Source organism: Giraffa tippelskirchi, chromosome 8 (assembly GCF_054371585.1).
Source record: "Giraffa tippelskirchi isolate mGirTip1 chromosome 8, T2T-mGirTip1v1.2.pri, whole genome shotgun sequence".
NCBI lineage: Eukaryota > Metazoa > Chordata > Mammalia > Artiodactyla > Giraffidae > Giraffa > Giraffa tippelskirchi.
Window position 1 is genome coordinate 10,529,766 of NC_137282.1, and position 23,574 is coordinate 10,553,339.

Genomic DNA, 23,574 nt, shown 5'->3' on the forward strand with positions numbered 1-23,574 from the left:
TGTATATTGTCACCCTGCTTATTTAACTTATATGCAGAGTACCTCATGAGAAACACTGGACTGGAGGAAGCACAAGCTGGAATCAAGATTGCAGGGAGAAATATCAATAACCTCAGATATGCAGATGACACCACACTTATGGCAGAAAGCAAAGAAGAAGAGCCTCTTGATGAAAGTGAAAGAGGAAAATGAAAAAGTTGGCTTAAAGCTCAACATTCAGAAAACTAAGATCATGGCATCCAGTCCAATCACTTAATGGCAAATGATGGGGAAACAGTGGAAAGAGTGAGAGACTTGATTTTCTTGGGTCCCAAAATCACTGCAGATGGTGACTGCAGCCATGAAATAAAAAGATAGTTACTCCTTTGAGGAAAGTTATGACCAACCTAGACAGCATATTAAAAAGCAGAGACATTACCTCTGCCAACAAAGGTCCATCTAGTCAAGGCTTTGGTGTTTCCAGTAGTCATATATGGATGTGAGAGTTGGACTATAAAGAAAGCTGAGTGCTGAAGAATTGATGCTTTTAAACTGTAGTGTTGGAGAAGACTCTTTAGTGTCCCTTCAACTGCAAGGAGATCCAACCAGTCCATCCTAAAGGAAACCAGTCCTGGATATTCGTTGGAAGGACTGATATTGAAGCTGAAACACCAATATTTTGGCCACCTGATGTGAAGAGCTGACTCTTTGAAAAGACCCTGATCCTGGGAAATATTGAAGGCAGGAGGAGGAGGGGATAACAGAGGATGAGATAGTTGGATGGCATCACCAACTCAATGGACTTGAGTTTGAGTAAACTCAGGACAAGGAGTCCTGGCGTGCTGCAGTCCATAGGGCCGCAAAGAGTCAGACTTGACTGAGCAACTGGAATGAACTGACATTAAAAATTGCATAATGATTCTAGGGATCTTTTCCTGCTGCTGACAAAAATGTGTGAACTATTAAAAGTCCTCATTTAACTTAATATGTGTAAAATTTTAAAAATTTTCCTCTTATGAGTTCAAATTACACTCTTTAGAAAGTTAGAGTAATGATCTATTTTATAGCTTTATAAGATGCTCATAATTTTTTCATATACTCAATATTTAATAATAAATTTTAATTTAAATTAATTTTATATAATTAATTTATATAAATAATTAATTTTAATTATGAACTTTTCCTCCATGTGTAGCTAATTTAATTATAAACTGGGTCAAAAAAAACTCTTGTAACTATCAATTGCCTCAAAATGCTTCCTGGGACATAGGTGAAGAATAACATCATCAAATGCACTAATTGGCACTTTTAGTAGAAAATCTTGATGTGCTTAATATTGGCATGTTTTTGCTTCTGTTGCATAATGCTTTGATTATTCCTGACATGCAAAATTTGGCTTTTTAAATTTTTAGTGTGTTTGTACAAAGTAATCTGAAGTTTTAGAAAGGCAATGCATCATGCACTTCTTTCAGTGAATAAGTGAAGATATAAGAAGAATCAATGAAATGGAGACATAAATTTCATCCTTTAAATTCATAATTCATGAAAACATGGCTTATCTTTTACAGCAAATAATTACCTAGTCTCAAAAGCTAGAATTTGCCTGATTTACCCAGTCATATGCAACTCTGAAAAATCTTAACTTTCTAATGCAACCGGCTTAGCTACCAAGTGAAAGGATATCTCCTTGTTTACTGGAGAGCAGTGCTCTCTGTACCGAAAGGAGCAATCAGAGAACTCTTCTAGTATTCTTTCTTATTCTCCACACTTCACTGGGAGTTCAGTTCAGTTCAGTTCAGTTGCTCAGTCGTGTCCGGCTCTTTGCGACCCCATGAACCACAGCACGCCAGGCCTCCCTGTCCATCACCAACTCCCCGAGTCCACCCAAACCCATGGCCATCGAGTCAATGATGCCATCCAACCATCTCATCCTCTGTCATCCCCTTCTCCTCCTGCCCTCAATTTTTCCCAGCATCAGGTCTTTTCAAATGAGTCAGCTCTTTGCATCAGGTGGCCAAAGTATTGGAGTTTCAGCTTCAACATCAGTCCTTCCAATGAACACCCAGGACTGATCTCCTTTAGGATGGACTGATTGGATCTCCTTGCAGTCCAAGGGACTCTCAGAGTCTTCTCCAACACCACAGTTCAAAAGCATCAGTTCTTCAGTGCTGAGCCTTCTTTATAGTCCAGCTCTCACATCCATACATGACCACTGGAAAAACCATAGCCTTGACTAGATGGACCTTTGTTGGCAGAGGTAATGTCTCTGCTTTTTAATATGCTGTCTAGGTTGGTCATAACTTTTCTCCCAAGGAGCAAGTGTCTTTTAATTTCATGGCTGCAATCACCATCTGCAGTGATTTTGGAGCCCAGAAAAATAAAATCAGCCACTGTTTCCACTGTTTTCCCATCTATTTCCCATGAAGTGATGGGACCAGATGCCATGATCTTAGTTTTCCGAATGTTGAGCTTTAAGCCAACTTTTTCACTCTCCTCTTTCACTTTCATCAAGAGGCTCTTCTTCTTTGCTTTCTGCCATAAGTGTGGTGTCATCTGCATATCTGAGGTTATTGATATTTCTCCCGGCAATCTTGATTCCAGCTTGTGCTTCCTCCAGCCCAGCGTTTCTCATGATGTACTCTGCATATAAGTTAAATAAGCAGGGTGACAATATACAGCCTTGACGTACTCCTTTTCCTATTTGGAACCAGTCTGTTGTTCCATGTCCAGTTCTAACTGTTGCTTCCTGACCTGTATACAGGTTTCTCAAGAGGCAGGTCAGGTGGTCTGGTATACCCACCTCTTTCAGAATTTTCCACGGTTTATTGTGATCCACACAGTCAAAGGGGGGTAATCGCTGCCTAACCTTTCGCTGGAAAAATTAGCAGCAGCTGATATTCACAGAAATGCAATACTGAAGAAAATAGTCAAAGCTCTTGTCCTCTGATACTTAAGCATCCACCACCCTCTCCCCTGCCTAACCCCCAGAGTTCTGGAATAAATTCCAAGAACCACATCTTTTCGATGCTGCTTCTTCCTAAAAGTTTATCGGTGAAACCACAATCCAGGTAGTTTTGGGGTGAACAGAAGCAAGTAAATATAATTAGCAGAAGATTTTTGACGTCTGCAGCTCTTTGCCGTTGGGTTCCTCCGCTCATCTATCATAACACAAGTTCACTCACAAGGATGGACACAAATTAGCTCTTGGCATCACGAGTTATCTACGTTACATGCTACCAGACACTTTACCTGTTGACTTCAGTTTGTGGACTATACAGATCCCAGGTATTAAACTTTCTCAGAGAAAAAGCACACTTCACAACACTGACAACGTGAAGCAGAACTATGAGTAGTTGTAGACAAGGAATTTCAAACAAAATGAAGTGTACGGTATCAAAGATGTGGACTAGTTGGAAACATTAGATATGAACAAGAAAACAGCTATAATAAATTGCATGAAAAGTACATATGAAGATAAATTATCAAATTGGGAAATCAGAATTGCGACTTCTCTCAGAAGACATTGGAGAAGTTACAGACAAAATTAAGAGACATGGATGACTGAAGTAATGGAGATAAAATTTTTAAAGTCAAAAGAACACTTCTAAAGAAAAAATGGAGATAGTTTCACAGAATGATAGTCACAACACACTCTCTAGCCACTACCAGATCAACAAGATTGCTGCACCAGGTAAGTCCCCTGGAGTAGGCCCATGACCCTTGGCAGTACGGGACGAAAGTGGGTTGTCTGATGAAAAAGATACGTGGAAAGCCAAAAAAGAAGAGATAAAAATGGATACCAATAATGAAATTAAAATATCAAAGAAAAGTTATGTTGCCAAAAAGAAAAAAATACTATAACAATGTATAACAAGGAAGACATTCCATAGTGTGAAAAGCCACACTGGATGCAAAAAGACTTTATTCTTAAAATATTGAGCTAAAAGTACTTTGAAAGCAAGATTCATATTTTTTAAAAATGTTTTAATTCAAACATAGCGAAGTGAAGTTGCTCAGTCATGTCCGACTCTTTGCAATCCCATGGACTGTAGTCTATCAGGCTTCTCTGTCGATGGGATTTTCCAGGCAAGAGGGACAACAAAAATATTCTCAGTCATATGATTCCTCAAAAGATTTGCACACAAAAGACTAACATTCATAACATATTTGTATAAATTATTTATGAAAACCACAAGGATTATGAAAACTGCTTCCCTAGTGGTTCAGATGGTAAAGAATCTGCCTGCAATGTGAGAGACCCAGGTTCGATCCCTGGGTGGGAAAGATCCAATGGAGAAGGGAATGGCAACCCACTCCAGTATTCTTGCCAGGGGAATCCCATGGACAGAGGAGCCTGGTGGGTTATACTCCATGGGGTCGCAAAGCGTTGGACAGAGTAACTAACACATAAGCGTACATAAAGAGTGAATGTTGCTAAATGTTATTGTTACCTTAAAAGGAAAATTGAGAGCTTCCCTGGTGACTCAGTGGTAAAGAACCCACCTCCAATGCAGAGGACATGAGTTTGGTCCCTGGTGAGGTTGGGAAGGTCCCCCAGAGAAAGAAATGGCAACCCACTCCAGTATTCTTGCCTGGGAAATCCCATGGATAGAGGAGCGGTGGTGAACTACAGTCCATGGGGTTGCAAAAGGATCCAACACGACCTAGCGATTAAACAACTAAAGGGAAAATACCTGAAACTGGGCTAGGATTGAGGTGCATGGCAAAGAAAAATTATGTCAGTACAAAACTAGAACTCATAGATTCTATGATAGAGTGGAGAGGATTGTGTGTGCTCAGTCACTCAGTTGTTTTGACTCTTTGCGACCCCAAAGACTGTAGCCCACCAGGCTCCTCTGTCCATGATATTTCTCAGGCAAAAATACTGGAGGGGGTTTCCATTTCCTACCCCAATGGGATCTTCCCAACCCAGGGATCAAATCCTTGTCTCCTGTGTCTCCTGCATTGGCAGGCAGAGTAAAGAGGAGATAAAAATGAAAGCATATTATAGGATTTGTCTTCTTAAGAAAACAGGAAACATATTGATATGTTCTAGAAAGAAGTAAGGGTGTATAAAATGAAAGTTAGTCTTAAAAACAAGCAAGAAGAGAACTATACCAGATAATGGTCTAATAGAAGAAACATGAATATAGTCAAGGAAGAAGAAGCATGAAAACAATCATGTAAAATGAAATGACCAGAAAATATTCAAATTAAATGGTTTAAATATACCCTAATAGAATGACAATCATGTGAATGCAGAATTAAACCAATTAAGTGAATCTCTGATGGATTATTTTAAAAGTTAAGTTCAAATATTAGTTCCTTATAAGAAATACACTAATAAGACAAAGTGAAAGTGAATATAAGATAATAAAATATACCTCAGTTAAATAAGAAGTAAACATGAGAAAATGAAGTTTAGAATACAATACACTATAGATATAATAGCAAATAGGCATAAACATCAGTGTAGTGTTCCATGTAAAAGTTTTATAAATATTTTGATTTATTCCTAAGCATCCCAGTAAATACTATATTGTTTGATGATATCAGTAAATACTGTACTTTAAGTATAATTTATGAGTTTCTGTTATATTGAAAAACAAATGTTATTGACTGACTGGTATAAAATAATATATCTATATTTACTTCTAGTAGTTTTAGAGATAAATTTTTGTGTCCAATTTTGCCATATGTGAATAAAAACAATTTTATTCTCTTTTTTATTACCAATATGTATATCTTTTATTTTTAGTTTTGTTCTCCTGTTGAATTGCCTAGGATCCCCAGAGCAATTCAAGTTAACGATGTTTAATTGAATTCATAGTAGATATTTTTGCATCATTTCCTCAAAGAAAAACTCTCAATATTGTACTGTTAGATATTATGTTTGTTCTAGGTTATCATAGACATTTTTAACATAATAAAAAAGCTCAAGTCTATTAATATTTCTAACCTTCTAAACTTTAAGTAATGTATTTGTTTTTTATCCTATCTTTATTTTTGAAGGGGAATTAACTCCACTTGAACTTATGTGAATTTTTTTCTAAATGTCCCATTTTAGTAGCAGAATTTTTTACTACAGTTTTTGGTATGCTTATATAGACATTTTTCTTACTCTGTTGAATTGTCCCCTCTTTCACATAGAATTCAATTTTCTTTTTCAATACTGTAGCAATATCAGTGCAACGCTAATGAAAATCTCAGCAACCTTTTTGGGGTAAAATTGACAAGCTTATATTGAAATCTTATATATATAAATACAAAAAAGGAAATAGATAAAGCAAGATTGGAAATTGAGGAAAATTTGAAGATATAAACTTATTATAAAACTGTGGTAATTAAGATATTACAGTGTAGATAAATTTATCAATATAACAAAATAGGAAGTCTAGATATAGACCTCGACATATATAATCAAACGATTTTCAACAAGAAAATACATTCATGCACTAAGAAAAATGAAATATAAAATTAAACTTTAATATTTATAATAGACTTCCAGTCAAAAGCGCTGGTAAACTATAGATAGGGTCATAATGGGAAGTTGTAAATGTCTAAAGACATTACTATAAAATAATTAATGCTAAAACTTGAGGAGTGGGGGTGTTCAGGCAGAAGAGTTAATAGTTAAAGTAGTATCTAGTGAATTTGGCAAAAAATAAAGCTGAAAATCAGTGAGCTATTTATCCAACCAGAAATGTGTGGAAAGATGAAAACAACATTGCTCTAAAACATGTGGAACACAGGAAATAGTCAGGACAAAAGCGGAAATCAAAGAAAGAGATGAGAGGTAGAACAGAGATACTCTAAAAGGATATCAGGTCTTTTAAAAATGCTTTTAGAAACACAATTTGGAGGCAACCGGTTATTTAATTCTTATATTGCGTTTCCTAATAAGATCTGGAGTAAGAAATGGCAACCCACTCCAGTATTCTTGCCTGGAAAATTGCATGGACAGAGGACAGTCCACACGGTCACAAAGAGTCAGATACAACTGAGCACGCATGCAATAAAAAGATATATCAGGATAATATAATAAAAATTGATAGGACGCAGAGTAGGCTATTTTAGGTGGGATCATGAGACAAAAACTTCAAAGAGAAGGTTTTTAAGAAGAGGAATGAATGATGAGACAAAAGCAGTCATCGCAAGACCTGGGAAATCAGAACCCATGAGAATGATCATTAAATTCAAGGCTTTCAGGTGGAAATGAATATCAGGAAAGAAGATGGTTGTGAAAATATTGATTGTCAAAGGAAGCAGCAGTCTATAAGCATATAGAGCCTATTGATCTTAGTAAATAGTTTTGAATATTATCCTCTTTGCAATGAAAAGGCACTGTAAGTTTTGAAGCCAGGGAGAAATATTTCTCTGGTTATATAGAAAAGTGATTATAGAGGACTGGAGATCCACCACAAGGAGACTAAGGAGACAGTTTCAAATGATTGATATTAGCTAGTGTTTTATTCTTGGTTATGCAAGAAGTAATTTTTATCGGGTATATATCATGAAAGCAGAACATATAGGGCTTGCTAACTTACTGGATACATACCATGAATGATGGAAGGATCTATGATTATGCTTAAGACTTTTTTTGAAAAGACTAGGTAGGGGGAAGTAGGGCAGCTGGCCTTGGAGGCAGAGGGAAAATGGAGATGGAAGAAAAGTTGCATTTTGAACCTGAACCTCTAAAGTTTGGGAGATTTTTGTGGTGCTTAATTTTATATGTCACGTTGGAGAGGTTTGACTAGATTAATATTTCAATTAGTGAAATCTGAGTAAAGCACCTTGCCCTCCACAATGTGGGTTGGCCTCATCCAATCAGTTGAAGGCCTGAATAAAACAAAAAGACCATCCTGTTCAAGCAAGAAGAAATTCATCAGCAGAATGCCTTCAAGTTTCACCTGTGCCATCAGCTCTCCTGTGTCTCCAGGCTTCCAGCTCACTCTGAAGGTTTGGAGTTGCCAGTCTTCATATTTGTCTGAACCAATTCCTTATTATAAACCTCTTCATGTATAATATTCATTATTATATATATGCTATTGGTTTTATTTCTCAAAAGAAGACTGATTAATACAATGGCTAATACTTAAGTATAAATATATACTTAAACATTAAAAGATATGTGCATGATAGAGATGATAAATAGGTGATAGATACATAGACAGCTTTATGTCTTTCCTTTCTCCAACACCTCCTGATCTCAATATAAACAAAAGTTGCTGTAGTTTTATGGCAAACTGTAGAAAATGATAGTGTGAACCCTACTACTGCCTCTTCAGACTGATTTAGCTTTTCTAGGTTTGCTGACTTTCTCTTTTAAAATCAGCTTGTCAATTTCAAGAAAAACTGCTTGGTTGGACATTGATTGGTTTTGAATTGAATTTTTAGGTCTATTTGAGGGAGATTGACATCTTAACAATATTGGTTATGCATGAAATTGATAAACGTGTTTTTTATTGCTTCATATAATGCTTCATATGCTATAAGCAATAAAAAGAAGTATTGTTATACTTACCATTGTTGAGTCTCAAAACATGTATGTTGGGCAAAAGAAGCCACAACAAAGCTATAACAGATGTGAGATGCTGTTCTTTTTTTAATATTTTAGCTGGAGGATAGTTACTTTACAATATTGTTCTAGTTCTGCCATCACCAATAAACATTAGCCATAGGTATACTTTTGTCCCCTCTCTCCTGAACCCCCATCTACCTCCCTCCCCACCCTATCCCTCCAGGTTGTCACAGAGCACCAGCTTTGGGTGTAATGCTTCATACATCAAACTCACAGTTCAGTTCAGTTCAGTCACTCAGTCGTGTCCGACTCTTTGCAACCCCATGGACTGCAGTACTCCAGGCTTCCCTGTCCATCACCAACTCCCAGAGCTTGCTCAAACTCACATCCATCAAGTCGGTGATGCCATCCAACCATCTCATCCTCTGTCGTCCCCTTCTCCTCCAATCAAACTCACACTGGTTATCTATTTTAAATATGGTAATGTATATATTTCAAAGCTATTCTCTCAAATCATCCCACCCTCTCCTTCTCCCACTGAGTCCAAAAGTCCGATCTTTATGTCTGTGTCTCCTTTGCTGCTCTTTACATAGGATCGTCAGTACCATCTTTCTAGATTCCATATATATGCATTAATATATGGTATTTGTCTTTCTCTTTCTGACTTACTTCACTCTGTATAAGCGAATCCAAGTTCATCCACCCCAGTCCCACTACTGGGCATATACCCTGAGGAAACCAGAATTGAAAAAGGCACATGTACCCCAATATTCATTGCAGCACTATTGACAATAGCTAGGATGTGGAAGCAAACTAGATGTCCACTGGCAGATAAATTGATAGGAAAGGCGTGGTAAAACACACAATGGAATATTACCCAGATGCTGTTCTTATCTGAAAACTATTACCCTAAGCAGGTATTATTCAGTAAAAGAAACAAGTCAGCTTACTTGTAAATCTTTTCTAAAAAATATTTTTAAAAATTCAATGCAAAATATAATTTTACTTTTTCCATGACTTTATTTCTGTTTATTTTACAGCAGAATTAATCATAACAGTATCCTTTAGAAAATTCTCATACTCCAGTCTGTATAGGTTTCAGGGTTCTCATACTACTCTGTTATAGCCTGTGTCCGCCTAAAATTCATATACTGAAGCCTACAATGTGGCTGTATTTGGAGAAGGGGCCTTTAAGGGGTAACTAAGGTTAAAGGAGGTCATAAGCCTGGGCCCCTAATCCAATAGGATTGGTGTCTTTGTAGGAAGAGAAGGAGACAGCCCTCCAGAAGCCAGGAGAGAGACCTTACAAGAAATTAAACCCAGTGGCACCTTGAGCAACTTTAGGAAGATACTCAGTCTGTAATGTTCCTGCCTGCTGTAGTAGATATAATGGTATCTGAGTTAAACTCACCCATTCCAGTCCATCTTAGTTCGCTGATTCCTAGAACGTCGATGTTCACTCTTGTCATCTCCTGTTTGACCACTTCCAATCTGCCTTGATTCATGGACCTAACATTCCAGGTTCCTATGCAATATTGCTCTTTATAGCATCAAATCTTGCTTCTATCACCAGTCCCATTCACATCTGGGTGTTGTTTTTGCGTTGGCTCCATCCCTTCATTCTTATTGGAGTTATTTCTCCACAGATCTCCAGTAGCATAGTGGGCAGTAGGGAGTTCATCTTTCAGTGTCCTATCATTTTGCCTCTTCATACTGTTCATGGGGTTCTCAAGGCAAGAATACTGAAGTGGTTTGCCATTCCCTTCTCCAGTGGGCCACATTCTGTCAGACCTCTCCACCATGACTTGTCTGTCTTGGGTGGCCCCATACCACATGGCTTAGTTTCACTGAGTTAGACAAGGCTGTGATCCATGTGATCAGATTGGCTAGTTGTCCGTGACTGTAGTTTTAGCCTGTCTGCCCCCTGATCCCCTCTGTCAGTGCCTGGAAAAGGTCAGTTTTCATTCCAGTCCCAAAGAAAGGCAGTGCCAAAGAATGCTCACACTACTGCACAATTGCAATCAACTCACATGCTAGTCAAGTAATGCTTAAAATTCTCCAAGCTAGGCTTCAGCAATACGTGAACTGTGAACTTCCAGATGTTCAAACTGGTTTTAGAAAAGGCAGAGGAACCAGAAATCAAATTGCCAACATCCACTGGATCATCAAAAAAGCAAGAGAGTTCCAGAAAATTATCTATTTCTGCTTTATTGACTATGCCAAAGCCTTTGACTGTGTGGATCACAACAAACTGTGGAAAATTCTGAAAGAGATGGGAATACCAGACCACCTGACCTGCCTCTTGAGAAATCTGTATGCAGGTCAGGAAGCAATAGTTAGAACTGGACATGAAACAACAGACTGGTTCCAAATAGGAAAAGGAGTACGTCAAGGCTATATATTGTCACCCTGCTTATTTAACTTATATACAGAGCACATCAGTGAGAAACGCTGGGCTGGAGGAAGCACAAGCTGGAATCAAGATTGCCGGGAGAAATATCAATAACCTCAGGTATGCAGATGACACCACCCTTATGGCAGAAAGTGAAGAAGAACTAAAGAGCCACTTGATGAAAGTGAAAGAGGAGAATGAAAAAATTGGCTTAAAGCTCAACATCCAGAAAACTAAGATCATGGCATCCGGTCCCATCACTTCATGGCAGCTAGATGGGCAAACAGTGGAAACAGTGGCTGACTTTATTTTTCTGGGCTCCAAAATCACTGCAGATGGTGATTGCAGCCATGAAATTAAAAGACGCTTACTCCTTGGAAGGAAGGTTATGACCAACCTAGACAGCATATTAAAAAGCAGATACATTACTTTGCCAACAAAGGTCTGTCTAGTCAAGTCTATGGTTTTTCCAGTGGTCATGTATGGATGTGAGAGCTGGACTATAAAGAAAGCTGAGCACCGAAGAACTGATGCTTTGAACTGTGGTGTTGCAGAAGACTTTTGAGAGTCTCTTGGACTACAAGGAGATCCAACCAGTCCATCCTAAAAGAGATCAGTCCTGGGTGTTCATTGGAAGGACTGATGTTGAAGCTGAAACTCCAATACTTTGGCCACCTCATGTGAATAGTTGACTCATTGGAAAAGACCCTGATGCTGGGAAAGATTGAGGACAGGAGGAGAAGGAGACGACAGAGGATGAGATGGCTGGATGGCATCATCGACTCAATGGCCATGGGTTTGGGTGGACTCGGGGAGTTGATGATGAACAGGGAGGCCTGGTGTGCTGTGGTTCATGAGGTCACAAAGAGTCAGACATGACTGAGCAACTGAACTGAACTGACCTCAACTGAATGTTTCTGAGAGCAGCACAAGCTGACTAATAGAAGTAAAATTGTCAGAAAGGAAATACAAAAAAATGTCATCTCAAATGCAAAACCATGTCTTTGATTCTGTCATACAAGGAATGGAGAGACCAGAACATATGCACTAATCAGAATATAAAGAATAAAAGAATAATTGCATATTGGGATTTTTATACAAATAACTTGGAGAAGGGAATGGCAACCCACCCCAGTATTCTTGCCTGGAGAATCCCCTGGTCAGAGGAGTCTCATGGGCTACAGTCCATGGGGTCACAAAGAGTCAGACATGACTGAATGACTAACACACACACAAATAGCTAAAGTTAGATGGTTTGGATGTTGTTATTTCCCTCTTACTGAGCTATAAATGGTAATGGGGAACAAGAGAAAAGAGAAACAACTGTAGAGATATACTGATTGAGAGATTACAGGCATTTTCTACATTATCCTGAAACCTAGAAAGTCTGAAAACTATGCTAATAAAAGTATCCTATTATTGTATTATTTATAATATGCTATTATTTATATGCTTCAAATTTAGCAGAATCCTTCATTTTCTTCCCCACAGCCTCAATCATTCCTCCTCCCCTTCTCCTCCTCCTCCTTCCCTGGCCCTCTCTCCCTCCCTCCCTTATTTTATTTTTAAAATAAAGTTTAAAAAACTGTGGAAGGTCCATATTCTTATTTTCAGTCATTATTCAGTTCAGTTCAGTCGCCCAGTCATGTCCGACTCTTTGAGACCCGATGGACTGCAGCACGCCAGGCTTCCCTGTCCATCACCAACTCCCAGAGCTTGCTCAAACTCATGTCCATCAAGTCGGTGATGCCATCCAACTATCTCATCCTCTGTTGCCCTCTTCTCCTCCTGCCTTGAACCTTTCCCAGCATGAGGATCTTTTCCAATGAGTCAGTTCTTCGCATCAGATGGCCAAATTATTGGAGCTTCATCTTCAATAACAGTCCTCCCGATGAATATTTAGGTCTGATTTATTGTAGGATTAACTGGTTAGATCCCTTTGCTGTCAAAGGGACTCTAAAAGAGTTTTCTCCAACACGACAGTTCAAAACCATCAATTCTTCAGCTCTCAAATTTCTTTATGGTCCAACACTCACAACCATACATGACTACTGGGAAAACTATAGCTATGACTAGATGGACTTTTGTTGACAAAGTAATGTCTCTTCTTTTTAATATGCTGTCTAGGTTGGTCATAACTTTTCTTCCAAGGAGCAAGCGTCTTTTAATTTCATGGCTGCAGTCACATCTACAGTGATTTTGGAGCCCAAGAAAATAAAGTCTCACACTGTTTCCACTGGGTCCCCATCTATTTGCCATGAAGTGATGGGACCAGATGCCGTGCATTTAGTTTTCTGAATGTTGAGTTTTAAGCCAACTTTTTCACTCTCCTCTTTCACTTTCATCAAGAGGCTCTTCTTCTTTGCTTTCTGCCATAAGGGTGGTGTCATCTGCGTATCTAAGGTTATTTCTCCCGGCAATCTTGATTCCAGCTTGTGCTTCATCCAACCTGATATTTCACATGATGTACTCTGCATATGAGTTAAATAAGCAGGGTGACAATATACAGCCTCAACGTACCCCTTTCCCGATTTGGAACCAGTTTGTTGTTCCATGTCCAGTTCTAGTGTTGCTTTTTGACCTGCATACAGATTTCTCAAGAGGCAGGTCAGGTGGTCTGGTGTTACCACCTGTTTAAGAATTTTCCACAGTTTGTTGTGATCCACACAGTCAAATGCTTTGTTGTAGTCAATAAAGCAAAAGTAGATGTTTTTCTCGAACTCTCTTGCTAATTTAGATTATGGTAATGACTCTTGCTTTTTTTCTTTTTTTTTTTTTTGCTTTTTCTTGCTATTTTTTTTTAAAAAACAAGGAAAAAAGCAAGAAAAAACAAGGAAAAAAAAGCAAGAGTCATTATTACCATAATCTAAATTAACATAAGTGTTAATTTATGATTTTTGAAAATGTGTGAAATATCATATAAAGTATTATCTCCTAATAATTAAATTATAAATGAACACAAACCATTTATAACTGGCACTGTGTGTATATAAGTGGGTGTCTTTTTTGACTTTCTTTTAAAAGTAAAACATTGCTCTATTATATATGATTAACAAGTTATTGTTACAAATATTTTCCTGGCCTGATGCCAACAAATGAACTATACATTTGCAATTTGGTTAAATTTCCCATTTTATTTTTGTATTTTCCCTTATATTGATAATGGTACCTTCTGTGATTGACATATCTGATGTCTCAATTGCATTTCATCATGTGACTATTTCTAATAATTATATTATACTCCATATATGTGAATGTATAAGTGTGTTTGTTGTTTTTTTTTCCCAGCACCCCAGCACCATAAGCCTGGAATCACTTGCCATTATTATAGCTCAATTACTGAGCCTTAGTATGGGAATACCTTATGATGACATTAACAAATGCCATTGCCCAGGAGACATCTGCATAATGAACCCAGCAGCTGTGTAAGATGCTTCACTTTTACATGTTTTACATACATAGTTTATGTGAAAACAAGCTTTGTGTATTTTGTTTATGAAATCTGTGCTATCAGAATAATTAGTAACAGTCAAATATAAATTGCGGTCACTGATCCCAGATTAAAATATATAATCCAATGCCCCTGCTGCATGCATCTCTCAGTATTTCATGTAGTCTATTGTCACACTTGCTTTCTCATATGTGACCTGTGTACTTAGTTGCTCAGTCATGTCCATCTCTTTGTGCCCACTTGGACTGCAGCCCACCAGGCTCCTCTGTCCATGGGGATTCTCTAGGCAGGAATACTGGAGTGGGTTTCTATGCCCTCCTCCACGGGATCTTCCCAACCCTGGGACTGAACCCAGGTCTCCCGCATTGCAGGTGGATTCTTTACCGTTTGAGCCACCAGGGAAGCCCCTATGTGACCTACTTACTGTTTTTGGCTTATCAAATTATGAATTAAGCTATAAAATCATGCAAGTAACAAAATGATAAACGTAGAGGTAGGTCACACTTTACACTTATCACTTTGTTACTTGCATGATTTTATAACTTAATGCATGACTTGATAAGCCAAATACAGACTTGTGATCATTATACAAGAATGACTTAGTATCACATGAATCTTCTTCATTCTACCTGGCTCAGCCTGGAATCTTGGCATCTACTGATTTCAAAGATGATTTTCAGCGCCTCACCACCACATGCACAGGCCTTTGGTAGAAAAGCTACGCATTATACCATGAGAGCTGCCAGACACAGACTCTATTTCAGATAGAGTTTCTAGGAAAACCCATAGGCAATAGGGAGACAACAGAAGACACCTGAAAAATCTGAAGCCTCTGACATCTGCCACAAGTCCAGCTTTCAACACAAAGTTACAAGTCAAACTAAGGACAAGGAAAAGCAGAGCTTGAGGAGGCATGAGAAAAAGCAGGCATGAAAACTTGGTTCAGATATAGCAAAGATTTTGCAATTATTAGACTGAGAGTTTAACTATGATTAAAATGCTAGGGGCTTAAATGGAAAAAAAATGGACAACCTACAAAAAACTGATGGGTAATATAAGCAGGAGCTTCCCCAGAAGCTCAGTGGTAAAGAATCCACCTGCAATGCAGAAGACACAGGTTTGGCTTTTTCTTTGTTACTAGAGAAGGCCTTTTGCAGTACTTATTGTGCCTCAAAGGCCTAGTGAATTCTTTGCTATTATCCTCAATATTCTTAGAATATGCTATGAGATTTTATAGAATTAGGACCAGTTAGGAGATTTAGGGAAACCATCATCCAATCAGTGACTGAAGCCAGACTTTTATCTTTTTTTTCTTGGACTGTAAACCCAACAGTACATCATTTTATTTAACAATACATTTAATTTCTTCTATATTATCTCAAACATTTTGCCTTTTTTCACCTTCCAATTTCTCTCCCAAAACAACTTAATCAACAAACTTTAATTTGCAATAGTAATGAGTATTGAATTTTTTCATTAATTTTTTGATATAATAAAACTTTGATTCTTGGGTAGATATGAAAAAATAGAAATTGTACTTAAAAATATAAAATAATTACCTGTATGAAATTGGTGGAATTATTAATACACATATAGAAAACATACATCTGTGGAAAGCTTTTTTGAAAAGCTTAACTTGACAAATTACAATCTTGCAAAAAAATGCTTGTTAATCTTATCTTTAAATGTATTGCATCATTTGAGTAGCATGATTCTGAAATTTTGGAGGACACAGACATTTTGATCATTTGGTTCAGTCACTCGGTCATGTCTGACTCTTTGCCACCCCATGAACTGCAGCTTGTCAGGCTTCCTTGTCCATCACCAACTCCCGGAGCTTACTCAAACTCATGTCCATAGCATTGGTGATCCCATCCAAACATCTCATCCTCTGTCGTCCCCTTCTCCTTTTGCCTTCAATCTTTCCCAGCATCAGGGTCTTTTCAAATGAGTCAGCTCCTCGCATCAGGTGGCCAAAGTATTGGAGCTTCAGCTTCGCATCAGTCCTTCCAATGAATATTCAGGACTGATCTCCTTTAGGACTGACTGGTTTGATCTCCTTGCAGTCCAAGGGACTCTCAAAAGTCTTCTCCAACACCGCACATAGTTCAAAAGCATCTATTCTTCAACGCTCAGCTTTCTTTACAGTACAACTCTCACATCCGTACATGACCATTTTGATCATTATTGACTGGCAAAAAATTGATGTGAAAAATCTATCACTATTTAAAGGAAAATCTGAATAAACAGCATATTTGAAAAAGATTTGTTGCTAGTCTTTAAATTGATGGGAAACATCTCCTAGAATTATTCATCTTTAATGACTTTTGGCAAACTCACATTCAGTGATTTACATAGAACTGAGTCCTATCCTGGTAGAACACATGCCTTTCTGAGGCAGTTGTACTCAGTCCTAACCTTAAAATGGGGCTTATTAAATAGCAAAACTTAAGGAGTTTAACATGTTATTTTGTTTCTATAATCCACAGAAAATACATGTCGCACACTGATTTTTTTTTAACGGCTGTCATTTTTCTGGGGGCTCGCAATCAATAGTCCATGGTTTATACAGTCTATGTCTCCAGCAACTCAGATGTGCTACCTGATATGCCTGAGAATTTTGACTTTCTTTGAAATTTTAATATTTTAACTAGGAACTTTGTTTCTTTAGATAAAGAAGTTGTCTTTATGAAATTGTGAAATTGTTCTTTTCCAGTGAGTCAGCTCTTCACATCAGGTGGCCAAAGTATTGGAGCTTCAGCTTCAGCATCAGTCTTTCCAATGAATATTTAGGACTGATTTCCTTTAGGATGGACTGGTTGGATCTCCTTGCAATCCAAGGAACTCTCAAGAGTCTTCTCCAACACTGCAGTTCAAAAGCATCAGTTCTTCGGTGCTCAGCTTTCTTTATAGTCCAACTCTCACAGGCATACATGACCACTGGAAAAACCATAGCCTTGACTGGACGGACCTTTGTTGGCAAAGTAATGTCTCTGCATTTCAATATGCTGTCTAGGTTGGTCATAGCTTTCCGTCCAAGGAGTAAGCATCTTTTAGTTTCATGGCTGCAATCACCATCTGCAGTGATTTTGGAGCCCAGAAAAATAAAGTCAGCCACTGTTTCCACTGTCTCTCCATCTATTTGCCATGAAGTGATGGGAGGGACCGGATGCCATGATCTTAGTTTTATGAATGTTGAGCTTTCAGCCAACTTTTTCACTCTCCTCTTTCACTTTCATCAAGAGGCTCTTTAGTTCTTCTTCACTTTCTGCCATAAGGGTGGTGTCATCTGCATATCTGAGGTTATTGATATTTCTATTTATCGTTAAATTATAGATTTGTATTCTGAAGCTAGGCAATTTGCAGGAAGCAATGGTTACATAAAAATTTGATGTCAATGTGTTTTTAGTCATTCCAGTGGTGTGAAGTTCTTTAGTAACTGCAGTGTGGAAGATTTTGTACATTTTATTTCAAAGCCAAAGTCCCAGTGTCTTCAAAACCAGCCACGTTTAGATGCAACATACAAAGTTCCAGTTTGTGGTAATGGAAAAGTTGAAGGTCAAGAACAATGTGATTGTGGCAGTCGGGAGGTTGGTATATATTTGGAAAACTATATACCAGAATTACATCAAAAAGTATTAATTTTATAGTGTAATATTGTTATTTCACCTAACTTATCAAACTTGCTTTTTAACAAAGGCCTTAAGAATGCATATTGAGATTATATTAAATTAATGACTGCATTTATATATTTTTATATGTGAATTCAGTAGTTTGTAGATTGATCATACTGATGACTTTCAGGGTCTTAATCCTTTAGCTGAATTGACCAAGGTTTATGCTTCCCCTCTTGTGTATACACTTCCTTAGTATTTCTTTTTTGTAAAAAGTTTTATTTTTATTGCAGTATAGCTGATTTACAATGTTGTGTTAACTTCTGTTGTACAGCAAAGTTATGTGTGTGTATATATATATATATTCTTTGGACTTCCCTGGTGGTTCAGTGGTAAAGAATCCATTTGCAATGCAGGAGAGACATGGCAGAAGTCTCGAGTGAGATCAGTGGATTGGGAAGATACCGTGGAGAAGGAAATGGCAATCCATGCGAGTATTCTTGCCTGGGAAATCCCATGAACAGAGGAGCCCGGAGGCCTGGGATCGCAGAGTCAGACATGACTTAGCGACTAAAACAACAACGTGATTGGCTTGTGGAGCTGCAAATTACAGTTTCTAAACATAGAACTCTTTATGAAAACAACTGTTGAAGTATATCTGATCTACAATGTTGTGTTAACTACTGTTGTACAGCAAAGTTATTCATTTTATATATGTGTGTATATAAATGTGTATATAAATGCATTCTTTATTATATTCTTTTCCATTATAGTTTATTTTAGGATACTCAATCTAGTTTCCTATGCTATACAATGGGTCTTTCCTGGTGGCTCAGATAATAGAGTCTGCCTGCAATGCGGGAGACCCATGGACCTCGTTATTTATCCATTCTATAATGTCATAGTTTGCATCTGCTAACCCAAACTCCCAATCCATTCCTCCTCCACCCAGATCACTTGGCAACCACAACCCTGTCCTCTGTTCTGTGTGTCTCTTTCAGTTTCATAGATCAATTCTTTTGTGTCATATTTTAGATTCCACATATAAGTGATGTCACATGGCATTTGTCTTTCTCTTTCTGACTTACTTCATTTGGTATGATAATCTCTAGGTCCAAACATGTTGTTGTAAATGGCATTATTTCATTTTTTATGACTGAGTAGTATTTCATTGTATATATGTACCACATTGTCTTTATCCATGCATCTGTTGATGGACATTTAGGTCATTTCCACGTCTTGGCTACTGTGAATAACACCTCTGTGAATATAGGAATTCATGTACCCTTTTAAATGATAGTTTTTCCAGATATGTGCTCAGGAGTGGGAATGCTGGATCATGTAGCAACTCTATTTTCAGTTTTTCAGGAATCTCTATGGTGTTTTCTGTAGTGGCTGCACTAAGTTACAATCCCATAAACAATGTGGAAGGGTTCCTTTTTGTCCAAACCCTCTCCAGCATGTTATTTATAGAGTTTTTTTAATGATGACCTTTCTGAACGTGTGAGGTAGTATCACACTATAGTTTTGATTTGCCTTTCTCTAATAAGTAATGATGTCGAGCATCTTTTCATGTGTCTATTGGGCATCTGTATGTCTTCTTTGGGGAAATGTCTATTTATGTCTTCTGCCCATTTTTCAATTGGGTTTATTGGTTTTTTGTTGTTGAGTTGTATAAGCAGTTTGTATGTTTGGGAAATTAAGCCCTTGTCAGTTGCATCATTTGTAAATATTTTCTCGCAGTCTGCTGGTTGTTTCTTGACTTAGTTTTTCCTCTGTGGTGCAAAAGCTTGCAAGTTTGGTTACCTCCCATTTAGTTATTTTTGCTTTTATCTCTATAGCCTTGGGAGAAGGCAATGGCAACCCACTCCAGTACTCTTGCCTGGAAAATCCCATGGATGGAGGAACCTGGTAGGTTGCAGTCCATGGGGTTGCTAAGAGTCAGACACAACTGAGCGGCTTCACTTTCACTTTTCACTTTTATGCATTGGAGAAGGAAATGGCAACACACTCCAGTGTTCTTGCCTGGAGAATCCCAGGGACGGAGGAGTCTGGGGGGCTGCTATCTATGGAGTCGCACAGAGTTGGACACGACTGAAGCAACTTAGCAGCAGTAGCTGCTATTGCCTTGGGAGACTGACCTAACATTGCTATGATTTATGCCAGAGAATTTTTTGCCTATGTTCTCTTCTAGGAGTTTTATGCTGTTGTCTTTTATTTAAGCCATTTTAAGTTTCTTTTTGTGTATGGTATGGAGGAGTGGTCTAACTAACTTCATTGATTTACATGCATCTGTCCAGAACTGGACATGGAACAACAGACTGGTTCCAAATAGGAAAAGAATACGTCAAGGCTGTATATTGTCACCCTGCTTATTTAACTTATATACAGAGTACATCATGAGAAACGCTGGGCTAGAAGAAACACAAGCTGGAATCAAGATTGCCGGGAGAAATATCAATAACCTCAGATATGCGGATGACACCACCCTTATGGCAGAAAGTGAAGAAGAGCTAAAGAGCCTCTTGATGAAAGTGAAAGAGGAAAGTGAAAAAGTTGGCTTAAAGCTCAACATTCGGAAAACTAAGATCATGGCATCTGGTCCCATCACTTCATGGGAAATGGATGGGGAAACAGTGGGAACAGTGTCAGACTTTATTTTTTTGGGCTCCAAAATCACTACTGATGGTGATTGCAGCCATGAAATTAAAAGACTCTTACTCCTTGGAAGGAAGGTTATGGCCAACCTAGACAACATGTTTAAAAGCAGAGACATTACTTTGCCAAAAAAAGTCCGTCCGGTCAAGGCTATGGTTTTTCCAGTGGTCATGTATGGATGTGAGAGTTGGATGGTGAAGAAAGCTGAGCACCGCAGAATTGATGCTTTTGAACTGTGGTGTTGGAGAAGACTCTTGAGAGTCCCTTGGACTGCAAGGAGATCCAATCAATCCATCCTAAAGGAGATCAATCCTGGGTGTTCACTGGAAGGACTGATGTTGAAGCTGAAACTCCAATACTTTGGCCACCTCATGCAAAGAGTTGACTCATTGGAAAAGACCCTAATGCTGGGTAGGATTGGGGGCAGGAGGAGAAGGGGACGACAGAGGATGAGATGGTTGGATGGCATCACCAACTCGATGGACATGGGTTTGGGTAGACTCCGGGAGTTGGTGATGGACAGAGAGGCCTGGCGGGCTGCAATTCATGGGGTCGCAAAGAGTCGGACATGACTGAGCGACTGAACTGAACTGTCCAGTTTTCCTGGGGCTTCCCAGGTGGCACAGTGGTAAATAATTACCTGCCAATGCAAGAGATTCAGGTTGGATCCCTGGATCAGGAAGATCCCCTGAAGAAGGAAATGGCAACCCACTCCAGTATTCTTGCCTGAGAAAATTTTACCCTCTAGAATCTCATAGAGATAGGAATGACATTAATTAGGCAAAATAGTTCTGGAAAATACTGCAAACTTTGTGTGCTCTAGGAAGTATCATGCCATAACCCATATTAAGACTACTAAAATCCATGATTTATTTTTTGTAACTTATTGAAAATTTTTGCCCAATTAACTCTCTTTCAAATCCCGAGGTATTTAAAAATGTGCATGTGTATCTGTGTGTGTGTGTGTTTCTGTGTGTGTGTGTGTGCGCCTGTGTGTCTGTCTTCTGTCTCTTCATCCTTATTTCCTATCAGTTGCTTTTCATTAACTCTAAAAATGGAATTTTAAAACACAGAACCACCAAGTACAGATTAATTATAACATAAAACAAGGAGTAATAAATATGGATGAATGATTAAAGGTGATAATTTCAGTTATGTTCAGAAACATTATTTTATATCTCTTCATCTTTAGAGAATTATAAGCAAACTTTGAATATCTTTTAAAAGGTAAAGACATCAAAATACAATAGATTCATAAAAGTTGACTAAGAACTAATCAACTTTTAAAATCATAACTCTGTTTATTTCACATCTTGTGAAATAACTTTGTTATAAGAGCCAAAGGTCTCTATTTCTTAGCTTTTTTAATTTTATTTTACTTTTTTTAATTAAAAAAAATAAGTTGGGAGTGTATAGCTCCCAGTATAGCTTACAATGTTGTGTTCATTTGTGCTGTACAGCAAATCAACAATCAGTTGTACATACACATATATCCACTCTTTTAGATTTTGTTCCCATATAGGCCATTACAGAGTATTGAGTAGAGTTCCCTATGCTATTCAGTAGGTCTTATTAGTTATCTATTTTATAAATAGTAGTGTATGTGTCAATCCCATCTTCCAATTTTCTCTCCCTTCTCCCCAAATAAACTTATGGTTATTGATGTTTTGGCTTTGGTGAACTCCAGAACCTCAGAAAATCCTTCTACCAAAATAGCCAAGCTTAGTGATATACAGAACGCTTGGTTTAGCACATTAGGTAATGAATAAATGTTAAATAAATGAATGAATAAGTGGCTTTATATTTTTCCATTTGCCAACATTTAAGTTAAGCATCTGTCTGTATATTATGTAATATGCTGTCGTCGTTAAATATCTGTTTATGTAAAGTTGGAAGGTGTTTCAGAGCATTTGGTTTGCCTTTCAGGCTTGTGCAGAGTTGCCATTCAGGTGCTGTAACCCTGACACGTGTAGACTCGAGCCTCCCTCAGTTTGTGATACTGGACTGTGCTGTGACGCTTGTGCTGTAAGAGCCTTTCAACATTTTATTACCTACTTTAGTAAAGCTGTCTTTTTTAATAATATTTAAATGCTCACATTCTGCTTTACTCAATATTGTTTACCTCACCCCACCAGTTTTTGCCAAAAGGACGTGTATGTAGGGGTGCCGTTGATGAATGTGATCTCAATGAGTATTGCAATGGTTCATCAGCAGATTGTCCAGAAGATCTGTATATTCAGGATGGGCATCCGTGTGGAGAGAATCAATGGCTCTGTGTCAGCGGAATGTGTGTGACTGGGATAAAACAATGTTCTGACTTATTTGGTGCAGGTATTTATTTTAATCTGATTGCCTGTTTATGTATTTTTCTGAAAGCTGACTAATATACATATCTTTATATGTATATATTAGAAAGGACAAAGGATATTATGAAATGAAGCAATTAAAATGTCAAAAATAACGTTAACCTCTAGAAGAATAAAAATAGAAAAAGATAACATCACCAGGAAAAAAAACTGAAATAAAACTCAGTCATTTCAATAAAATGCAGCACTCAGAGAAATTAAGTATTGATATAAGTCAAATATTTGTTTTATAATCTAAGATAAATAAAAGAATAATAATACAGTAATTAGAAACTAAAAACTAATAAAGAGGAGAACAACAAAAGCATTTCACATATTTGATTAACCCAAAAGAAGGCAAGAACAGAGTAAACTAAAGAACATAGGATGTGAAAACAAATAGTAAAGCTGGTTATTTATATTTACATATTTATAAGTTACATTAAATATAAAATCTGTGTTCAGTATTAAGTTGAGGGAAAGAATATATCAAATAGTGACAGAAGCAATTACAAGAAAATGACTAGAAAAATCAAGGCATGTTGCATTAATGATATCTTTTTAAAGGCTGTAGAATATAGTGAAACCAATGACAACAAATTTAAATCTCTATA

At 37.7% G+C, this 23,574-nt stretch overlaps 1 protein-coding gene across 8 annotated transcripts in view; it reads left to right on the forward strand.

The window, feature by feature from the left end:
- ADAM2 (ADAM metallopeptidase domain 2) overlaps positions 1 to 23,574 on the forward strand; it is a 92,888-nt gene that overhangs the window by 34,823 nt on the left and 34,491 nt on the right. For all 8 annotated transcript variants that reach the window (XM_081523999.1, XM_081523997.1, XM_081523998.1 and 5 more), the window contains 4 exons: positions 14,181 to 14,317; positions 17,753 to 17,933; positions 22,542 to 22,640; positions 22,751 to 22,946. In XM_081523999.1, the coding sequence (XP_081380125.1) occupies positions 14,181 to 14,317; positions 17,753 to 17,933; positions 22,542 to 22,640; positions 22,751 to 22,946 (613 nt within the window). The remainder of the gene's footprint in view (positions 1 to 14,180; positions 14,318 to 17,752; positions 17,934 to 22,541; positions 22,641 to 22,750; positions 22,947 to 23,574) is intronic.